Here is a 10,820-nt window from a genome sequence, read left to right as displayed (position 1 = left end):
TTAATAATAATATACTTTCAAACTAGTTGAAAGTTTAGATGATTCCATAATATGACGAATAACACCCACATGTTGGGACTTTAATAATAATATGACTTCAAACAAGTTGAAAGCTCAGATGATTCCATAATGTGACAAATAACGCCCACGTGTTGGAACTTCAATAATAAAAACACTTTCAAACTAGGTGAAAGCTCAGATGACTTTATACATTCATCATTGAAAACCACATATAAGTAAGACCCAATATATTAAGAATAATAATGGTGAAGTATTGAATTTCCACGCATAAATAATAAATAATTCTTTTAATATGTGTCAATATCATACTTGATCACTTTCCACATCGACCCATAAATACAACAAATACGAAATACTCGATATATGTTGATGAATAAAAGTAAGAATAACCATATAATCATCATTAGATTAATACAATATATTCTTCACTTGGCAATACTAGTCAAAGATTTGCATCCTTTATGTAGCATTTCATTAGAAGGCCATGATGGTTCGAACCACTGTCAGATCATATGCGGATCCAGCCATTACATTCAACATAGGTAGTTTTCCGGGGATCTGATTTATAAATCATAGTTTGAACTATTGTCAGATCGTACTCGGATCCAACCAATACAGTTAATGTAGGTAGTTTTCCGGGGATCCGATATAGATAGTTTGAACCACTGTCATATCGTACCCAAATCCAACCAATACATTGAATTGGGCAATATTTGGAGTAATTTTTTCGACGGAAAGCACTTGGTTGCAGCTAGTTTGGAAATGTTCTACGGATCATTTAATTCTCTAGATAGTGCATCAAACCGAACTTCAACATTGGGACTAAATTTTTTAGTCATTTTGAAGTTAGTTTTGAAATGTTCTACGGATCTAATAACCCATTAGAAGGTGAATCAAACCGAACTTGGGTCCGAGTTTATAATAATACATCATGACAATTACTCAACTAGGTCTTCGATGATTCGGTCATAGCATAACTCAGCTACTCTCAATACTTAGACCATTTTGCGAAATTACTGGAGGCCCTTGGGGGTCTGATTTTTTGATATTTCGGACAAATTGATGATACGACAAAAGACAAAACTTGTATAATAACCTTAGACAAGAGAATCAGGCTATACGATGGTACGAAACGAGTCATCGCATCCGAATCCTCGATGTCACAGTTAACCAAAAGATAACTCGGCCATTTTTCGGGTTTAATTTGGCTAGTACAATTTGAGGGTCCAACTTTTTAATACTTGGCAATTTTCCTTGTTGAAGCTTGTTTAAAAATATTCTACGGGTCATTAAACCCTTTTAAAGTTGCATCAAATCGACCTTTAATATTAGATGAATAAAAGCAATAAGATCGGACGTTTACATCCACAAATAGAAACAAACATTTGGAATAATTTGACCCAAAAATTCTCAATATAATAATTCTCGTAAAGTGTGTTGGCCCAAGAATAATTCAGCTTTCAATTTATCCCAATGTATAAGATAATAATTCATCACTCTATTCTAATTTTTTATACTGTGTCTCATTTCCCAGAAATACAATCTCTATTCTCATATTGTAGTAATTGAGAACTACAAATTTTCAAGCAAGAAAAAAGTGGCATTTTGATAAAGCTGATGATATATAGCTTATTAATTAGACGGTCACATAGCTGGCGTTGACAAAAAATGGTGAAATTGAAGAGCTGGACGGTCACACACGAGTGGGAGCCTTCTTTTCCTCATAGCAAATTGATCTTCAAATCAAATCTTCATCATTAACAAATAATTTCCGAATCCTCAAAATAATGGGTGCCGAGAAAAATTAAGGAAGTATTCACATACGGCACAGTAAAGAAGGGCTTCTGAAACTACCATCTAACGAAAGACCTGGATCCGAGTATGATTTTTTTTTTTAGACCGAAACCACTTAGTTGAAGCTAGTTTGGAAACGTTCTACGGGTCATCTAATCCTTTAGAATGTGCATCAAACCGAACTTCAACATTGGCACTGAACTTTTTAGTCAGTTGAAGTTGGTTCGGAAACATTCTATGGATATAATAAGCCTATAGAAAGTGCATCAGCCCGAACTTCAACATTTGATGATTTATGTTCATTGATGGTGAAGGAATGTATTAGGACTCAGCCAAACGTGAGCAAGTACAACTTAGTCAACCACGATAGAGAAATAATGAATCACCAGGATTTGTCAAATTAGTAATAGATAAAATCTATTAACCTCCACTAAATCATCTAATGGAAAGTAATAGAAAATGGGTAATAGATAACCGCCCACTAACTTCAATGATTTACGCCTAACTTAATCCTCCTATTTTAGAAACTGAACATCAGTTTTTGTTCACATGCGGATCGGATTCGAAGGAATAAACAGTGAGCAATTTTCAGCAAGTAGCAGGATTTAGGAAATAATAATTAGGCAAATGGCTTTGGGAATAAGAGTAGATTTTTGTTGAATAATTATTTTTTTGCGTTTGACAATTTTGGATTTGCAATTACGGTAGGGACACACGACTTTTATGTTTGTAATCCCCACAGACTGCGCCAAACTGTTTCGGTGAAGGAACGAGCAAGTGCAAAAGACATTTAAATACCTGGATATAAGGTGTAATCGAGGGTAACTGTCAGTATGCTGAAAGAGCTTATCATCCTGCCGTTGATGAGACCTCAAATCCTGCAATACAACGTTAGCCTTGTCTGGGGGGTGATTTTCCGGAAAACCCCTCCGACGCTCAAGTCAGATCGGGAAAACGAAAGTAACGAATATATGATAATTAATGAATGTGTTATTAAAACAAGATTAACGGATTATAGGATGAGTTCAGATCAATTGAAGGATAGTTGATCAAGAATATAGATTGTAAGTAGGAGGGCAGTGTCTTTCTTGTGGAGTACTGGTAGGAATATATAAACTTAGTTCGGTGCAAATGATGTATGCAACATGTATTTATAATGGTAGAATGGAGGTTGGATGAATTAATGTGGGAATCATGGGTATGATGGGTGAGTGGTAGGTTATGGTGAGTAGTGGGTAGTTATTTTAAAACGTTATTGGACCGAGTTGGGTGGTTAGGGTTTGACTAAATAAATTACGGGTTTATTTATTTGACCCCATAACAGTATATAATTATAATATATCAAAGAAAAACATTTGTGACATGTATTAGACTCCACATAAAAAATTCCATGCCTATTTTAAGGGTAAGATTGGAAATACAAATTTTTATATAATTCTAGTTGTATTTTACATATCAACTAATTTGGATTAAGGTAAATTAATGATAATTGCAATTAAATATTTTTTTGCCTTTGCTTAGAATTATTTTACTTGAAACTAACATGACAATCCTTGGACAAGCTTGAAAATATTCATTATCTACAAAATTATAATAATGTGAATATTAAAAATACTCAAAGTATATTTCTTCTTCACCTTATTTTTTTTGTTAAAGAAACAACGGTTTCTCTACTTCATTTTCAAGTGAATTCGGATTTCGAGTTTTTTAATTCTTTTTTAAATAAACAAACATAAGTTAATTACCCAATCTAATTAGGAGGCGCATCAAGCGAACAAAGCCCAAAGCGTATCGAGGTGCCAAAGGCGCACACCTCTTGTTGTGGGCTTTGCCTCACCTAGCTTGAAGTGTTTTGATCTGAGCATGAGCGGCGCATAAGACGCAAAGCGATGCACACTTTTTCAAATTAAGCTTTCATATAGAAAATAATCATTAGAACGAAACAACAAAGATACAACTTGTTTAACAAATTTAAGGAGATATTACTATGAAGAATCTATCTAGTTATAGACTAGGAGTATAATAAAGTCATTCTACAAGATACACATCCAAAACTATGAAGAACAAGTAAAAAAGAAGGAATTGAATCATAGTGTAACTCTATTTTCCACATTGTAACTGAGACAAGTTTGTTCATATCATCACAATTAAGTTGGAGCAAATTGAACTTTACACAAAGTAATTCAAGGTCATGTAGTGCTTGTAAGTACATATATACCTATATATAACAGAGGTATATGACCAATTCACCTCTGTATCAGACTACACCTGCATGTACTTCAGGCTACCACCAGGCACCTGCATTTCACATTTCCATGAATTGAGAAGTCGGGGGGCTTGTCTTCGTCTTTCCATGACCTGTGACGCAAAGCTTGAGAGTATGAGAAACGCAATGAGAGAAACTAAGACAATTTATGGGTCCACGTACCAGAAACTCCACGAATCTCAACTTCACGCCATTCTTGAACAAGGGCACAGCAACAACACATGAAATGAGAAAGGAAGTCGTCAAATGCGCCTCCCTGCGAGACGAAGTGGATGATGTTAAGCTTTGACAGCTTGTTTCTAAATGTAGAGAAATAGACATCAAGACAATGTCCAAAAAGTTGTCACTTTTTCTAACACAAAAATGGTTTTAAGATTAAATTACAAAGGGAAACTTACATTAATGTTCAGCATCTTGCGCAGCTTTCCCCTGATGCAACATGTATAGCAACAGCAAGAGAGTATCAAGGAATAGGCCACCAAGTCGTTACAGGTTTCAGCAGAAGCTGTTGATAACACGGTTAAAATTCATAGTGAGCCTCCAGATTGATCATCGAAATTTAAAACAGATTCCCCGAACATCACCCACCTTCTAGAAAAATCAATATTCTTCATCATGCAAAGAATAGAGGAGCATTGATAAGAGCATAAAACAAATCATGGGCAGCGTTAAGAACAACAAATTTAGAGTCCTCAAGACCTCAACTAATCGTCGCTACGATTTATGTTGCAACAGTTATCAACATAATAAGGCAGCATAAAGGCCAAGAGATTTTGTGGATCGACAATATTCGACATCATAGTTATGGAACAGAAGAGTGAACAGCTGACGGAATTTTGGATAAATGACGATTTACTATCAATGGAGACATCCAATTGATTTGTAAGATCCTCAAAACAAGAATATTGGCTTAACTAGCCTATATGGACAGGATGCTTCAAGCATTATGTCTCATACAATTGCAATGATACTTACACATGTGTTTATTGTTTGCCACAGTCGAGATTTTTGCCAATGTACCACAAGGACAGAAGAGAGTCTTTAGACCTACATATGAAAAAGTTACATGTTATATTAAAGTTGACTACCAAACATGGAAATTTTTTTTTTAAATAATCAAAAAAATAAAATAAAATAAAATCAGAAGTTCATAACTATTTTGATGGAGCTAAAATAGGCAAGTAGCACTCCTACTTCATGAATAACCAAACAAAAGCAAAACATGTATACATGATACATACAGAGACAAGGTTCTGAACAACAGTCCAGCAAATCAGTATGCCACTCATCATGGTGATATGATCCTTGCTTTGACAATAGATCCCGCCCCGAAGAAACTGTAGAGGTAGTCCTGCGAATTTGAAAAAACATCAGGCACTTGTAGCTATCAAATTAGATGAGTAAACGGGTGGGAAAGTCTAATCATGATTTATGACATAATGCAAGTGCAAATTAAAACAATGAGCTGCTCTGCCATCCAAATTGCATAGTTATCCCCTTGTTAAATAATAAAGCAAATTTTATAGCAACCACAACATCATTCCCTGATCCCAATGCCAGATAGTGCCTCTAGACTGGGCGGGATTTGGAAAGGTTAGATGTACTCAACCTTAATCTTACAAGCTGTATTTTACTCTCGATAAACTACATTAAGAAGGCCATCTTGTATGTAATATAGCATTGAGAGTAAAAATCTCAGCCTTCATCCCTGCTTTGAAATTTCAAGTAAAAAATGAAACTTAAAACACAACATGACTAAATTACGTGCCTTCATATTTCTCAAGGATTTAGTCCTAAACAAACATAAAGATTAGAAATACGAGAAAGTGATGAGGGAAATCCAGCTTTTCTTAAGATTATACTTTATGTTACTCGAACTCTTCATTTTGCTTCACGTACCCGTGTCCGATCCTTGATGCTCGGACATTGGTATGGCATCTAGACACTTCATTTTGGGCGTAAAATAGGATATTTAGACATATCCGACACTTGGAAACGTACCAATATCCGACATCAGTACCCAAGTCCATGCAACATAGATTATATTTAACAATTCGAGGTCAAGGATTACATGTCCCTCTTGTGTTTTAGATGTACCTGGACATATTACTTTTCTTGGGTGAACTTTCATCATATGAGTATTTTACATCAGTATAAGAAGGCTGGGTTGTACTTGAGCTTTTCACAGATGCGCTCTTTTCTGTTTCACAGACAGCGGCTGCAGTCTGAGTCACATCAAGCAAGCGCTGGATGACTTCACACTGATTGACATCCAAATTAGCCTGTGAACGTTGGAGTTCCATACGAAGCTTTTCATTCTCTTTTCTAAGTGCTTCATCAAAGGAACACTTTGGGTATGAACAAGAAAGAGTCTTTTTTAGCACCACAGTATCAGTTTCACAAGGATCAGGTTTCAGAATCACTTGCTGCACTTTCTGGTCCTCTTCATCTAGAGTATATTCACGTTGATCCATTTCAATGACTTCCAGCTTTTCCTGCCAATAAGTAGCATATAAGTCAATTTTTTTCAAATTCGGGGTAGGTTAGAGAACACCTACAGGTAAGAGGTAGAAGGAATGAATTCTTCAAGTGGTGAGAATCGAACCTCTATCACAAGGATGAAAGGGAAAGCCATCAGGCATCAATTTGAACTACTAATAACATATAAATAACACTATAACAAGATAGTCATCCAAAAATTTACTTGCACCACCAAAGATCTCAACCTGACACTATTCATGTTCATATTAGAATTTAATGAATGGATTGATATTGTTGAAGAAGTTGGAAGAAAAAGATTCACTAATGTCAATTTAGAGGTGTTCATTCGGGTCATCGGGTTGATTTCGGGTCAGGTATTTCGGGTCGGTTAAAAGGATGAATATCAAGTCATCTGGTATGTTTTGAAGGCCTCTAAGTGTCATAATCAACTAGTGCAAAAGGGTTGAAAATCCAGCATTTGCAGACTGAAGTAGAACCATTTATTTGTGAACCAAAGATGGGAACAATGTAGTACATTAGACAGCTGCCTTGAATCAAGCCCTTCTATAGCAGCATTGTGTCATGGCTTACATAGAACTACTCGAACTGAAGTGAGAAACCAGGAAATCGACTGAAACAGATTGTAAAGGTTTCAAATAAAGATTCTATTACTGTCAAAAGAATTAGACAGTTACCCTTTGACAATTTTAGTCCATCAGTAAGTCATCAAGTAACTTTCAACTAACAAAAAACAAGCCCCATGGAGTCAAATAGATGTTAGCTCATTAAGCACAACTTATGGGATATTTTTTACATGGCCTCCTACAAAAGAGTTTCTCGCAATAATCACAGAGCCGATCTTGGATCATGATTCTTTCCAAGTTTACCAAGACCTCATTACACAAGTAGGAAGTCAAAATCTAGTAAAATAAATTAGCAATTAAATTCCAACTCAGACTGTTATAAAAAAAATATAAAGCACATGGGTTTCACTATAACTTGCATATTAGAAGAGTAGGAAATATACAAATAGTATAATTTTCAGACATCTAACATCTCCTTTGATATGTTAAGATATGCAGTATTATACAAGAATAGAAAGCAATAACTAGCATTTAGTTCACAGAACATCAACACTGGTTTCTTAATAACTAGCAAGGTGAAGGAACATGCTGGATTATTCAAGAAGTCAATATCAAATTTTGGATAGCCCAAAAACCATGAAAAAGCTAAGAAAAAATGTTGCGTGTTAAAGCAAAGGCAACCATCTCAAAGTGAGAACAGTATTCCAAGGGGAGTACAGACATAGATACGCGCGTATACAGCTACATGGACTAACATTGAATATAAGAATAGAAGTAGTCTCCATGATAGATATGCAGTGTGGCAAAAGCTTACCCGACTTGCTATCCCAACCTGAACCTAACCTGAAACAAGTAGGTTTTGAGTTGAGATTTTTGACCCACTTAATTAAATGGGTCAACCTGACATGATCTGTTTATGGGTTAGGTTAAGGTCAAATATTTTAAGCTGAAACAAACCCATGTAACTCATTTAATTATACGAGTTGATTTCGAGTCAAATCAATCAGTATAACCTAAAATTAATTTATTTAATATTATCCTATTTATCATAGAATTGAAAAATAAACAATTAACCCTAGACGGGTTAAGTGGGTCAAATCAGGTTTTGTAACAGATCAGGTTTGGGTTGTGAATTTCAACTTGTTTACTATTTATATATGACCCGAACACGAACCCTACCCTACCGCTTACATGCAACTTCATACCAACTCCTTGCATCCAGGTGACAGTCCAACTACACAAAATTGAGACAGTCAGGCAGCGCATAGAAATATCATACCAAATAATTAAGTGAACAAATTCCTAAATGCTCTAAAATAACATTCTAACCACATAAGAGTCCAAAATCATCACCAAAAACAACCACCAACCAAATCTAAAGTGCTTTATACAGAAATTGATATAGCATAATCAACATAACAGTATCATTCCAACTAACTCATTTCAATCCCAACCTACAAACAATCATACCATATTTTCTTTTCACATGCAACACTATTAACAATGATGAACATGATTAACATCACAAATTCATAACCAAAACAAAATCTGAAAGCATAATTGAGATTATAATTTTACCCTAACTCTGGCATTATCAACGAGCGTGATAAGTGGTACGAGCTTCAAATAACGATCGATCTCGTTCTGAGCCTTCCTAAATTGATAAACAATGTTCCACCCCATTGCAAGCAAGTAAAGATAGCTTTTATCTTGACAACTATGGACCAAAATATAAGACCTCCTAAGAGCATCCTCAAGCTGCTCAAGAGGTTCCCGAGTTTCTGGGTACCTCTTGAGCTCTGAGATCTTTAATTGCTCTAGCAAATTGCCAATCAGCTTCAAGTGATTAGCTAATTGCCTGCAATTCTTCTTATGCATTCTGGCTGTATTGGCTGCTTGCACTATTAATCCAATTAATTTCCCAGCATCAAGCCCAGTTAATTGAGCAATTGTTGCTAATTCTCCTAAGTGATCCATATCTTAATCTCAAGCTTACTATCCAATCAGAAAACCAACTTTAATAATGAATGCCAATTATGTTCAATAAACCCATTTGCTGAACATTCTCAAATCTTTGGAAAACCCAACAAAATTTGAACTTGTTTGAGGGAAATCAAAGGGTTTTTTCTAAATGGATCTTCAAATTCTCATACTTGCATTCAGCAGCAAGTCAATTACCTGAAATAGAAATAAAATTGTCAAAAATTGTAATTTATGTTGTTAAACTACTCAGTCATTTTCCGCATTTTCTCCATATTAATGCAAATGGAAAATGCAACTAAATCAAGTCAAAGAAGAAAAAGAAAAGATTTAAATTTCAACTAGAAGTCAGAATTTATAATTAAATCTAAGAGAAAATAAATGGAAAATAAATGGATAGAAGAAAAAGTACTAAAAATCACAGAAAAAGGAAACCCTTACCCACAATTAAATCTTCACATAATCAAAAATCAAATACAAAAATCCACGAATTGCACCATTTATGTCTACTGTTTTTCATTTTTACCATAAAAAATTTTAGTCATAAAACATTCGGATTAGTATAAGTAAAGTGTAATTAAAAATTAATTAACTGTATATAGGCCTTAAAAAATTGCATATAGCAGTACTAAAAAGGTTTAAAAATTAATTTTTCTGGAAAACTGGAAAAAAAAGAAAAGAGAAAAGTGAAAATGGCAGCCACAGAAGTTTGTGAGTGAGAATTTGAGAAGGGCATTGTTTTGAGGGAAGTAAAAAAAAGTTTCTGAGAGTTTGATTTGAGAATAATAACTTACTATTTGTCATGACACGACTCACAAGAGTCTGCTCTGAAATGGAGTGATCATCTTCACATTTGCATTTTTTCTTTTTATGGGATTTGTTCTTCAATGGTTTGGTTGTGAAATTTGTGCAAAAATTTGCAGAGTTTGTTTTTGTTGTTTGGTGAATGGGTGAGGATGGGGTATTTGTGTTGTGCTGTGAACACCATGCCAGACAAGCATGGATTTTAGTGGAGTTTACAGGGGGTGAATGGTGATTATAGTGGTTTTTTGACATTGTCTTGTTTTGCATTTACTGAAATGTCCTACCTTTTTTATTACTCCAAAAGAGTCAACTTTGAAGGGTAGTCACAAGTAGTGATGGCCATGAGCGGGTTACAGGTCAACAGAGAATTTTTAAAATTGGTGTCGAAATGGTTTGAACTGTGGGTCTAAATAGTTTCAATATTCATTATGTAGAATTGTCAAATTGATGACAAAAATCAAACTGGGAACTGTTAGATTGGACGAATCGTACCGGGTGGTTTGGTTGACAATTCAGTGGAACAGTTTAAAAGCTAGTCGTTGCATGCATGATGCATCCTTATATATATGGGATGATTTTTGTTCTTCCCATCACCAACTCATCTCTTATTACTCTTTAATACTCTTACTTATTACTCTTTAATACTCTTACTTATTACTCTCTTTTATTAAGCAATTATTCCTTTAATTAGATAATAGTCGCTTAATCTTTCAAATTATATCTTTAGTTCTTTAATTGTCAAATACCATAATTATATCTTTCTTCTTGAAAAAAGCCACCAAGAAATTTAATAAGGTGGCAAAATCAATAAGAGAACTAAGCAAATAAAAGAAAGGCTACTTCTACTCCCACGTGATCAACAACACTATCAAATAGTTACTATGAGCCAA

General features: G+C 34.7%; 1 protein-coding gene across 3 annotated transcripts; it reads right to left on the bottom strand.

Moving 5' to 3' along the window:
- Nucleotides 1–3,890: 3,890 nt before the first annotated feature.
- LOC130808749 (protein MID1-COMPLEMENTING ACTIVITY 1-like) lies at nt 3,891–10,188 on the bottom strand. Of its 3 annotated transcripts, XM_057674228.1 has the most exons (8): nt 9,921–10,188; nt 8,725–9,324; nt 6,179–6,576; nt 5,323–5,432; nt 5,057–5,128; nt 4,480–4,586; nt 4,244–4,337; nt 3,891–4,173 (listed from the first exon to the last, which is right to left on the bottom strand). In XM_057674228.1, the coding sequence occupies exons 2-8, from the start codon at nt 9,121–9,123 to the stop codon at nt 4,121–4,123; spliced, it is 1,233 nt and encodes a 410-aa protein (XP_057530211.1). In that variant the 5' UTR covers nt 9,124–9,324; nt 9,921–10,188; the 3' UTR covers nt 3,891–4,120. The 3 variants fall into 3 exon arrangements, with proteins under 3 accessions (XP_057530211.1, XP_057530212.1, XP_057530214.1); XM_057674229.1 differs by lacking the exons at nt 3,891–4,173; nt 4,244–4,337 and having other exon boundaries at nt 4,563–4,672; nt 9,921–10,186; XM_057674231.1 differs by lacking the exons at nt 3,891–4,173; nt 4,244–4,337 and having other exon boundaries at nt 4,567–4,689; nt 9,921–10,186.
- Between the last annotated feature and the right edge of the window lie 632 nt (nt 10,189–10,820).

The sequence above is a fragment of the Amaranthus tricolor genome, chromosome 3 (assembly GCF_026212465.1).
Source record: "Amaranthus tricolor cultivar Red isolate AtriRed21 chromosome 3, ASM2621246v1, whole genome shotgun sequence".
In the NCBI taxonomy this organism is placed as follows: Eukaryota; Viridiplantae; Streptophyta; class Magnoliopsida; order Caryophyllales; family Amaranthaceae; genus Amaranthus; species Amaranthus tricolor.
Note: the sequence above shows the minus strand (reverse complement) of the source record. Positions and strands in the feature narration are given on the sequence as shown.

What these genes read in the sequence shown, in the direction of transcription:
- LOC130808749 (XM_057674228.1), bottom strand. Translation starts at nt 9,123, where the DNA reads ATGGATCACTTAGGAGAATTAGCAACAATTGCTCAATTAACTGGGCTT. An exon ending in TTGTTCAGAACCTTGTCTCT is followed by an intron (nt 5,129 to 5,322) that starts GTATGTATCATG and finishes TTTCATATGTAG; the next exon opens with GTCTAAAGACTCTCTTCTGT. An exon ending in GCAAGATGCTGAACATTAAT is followed by an intron (nt 4,338 to 4,479) that starts GTAAGTTTCCCT and finishes TTCGTCTCGCAG; the next exon opens with GGAGGCGCATTTGACGACTT.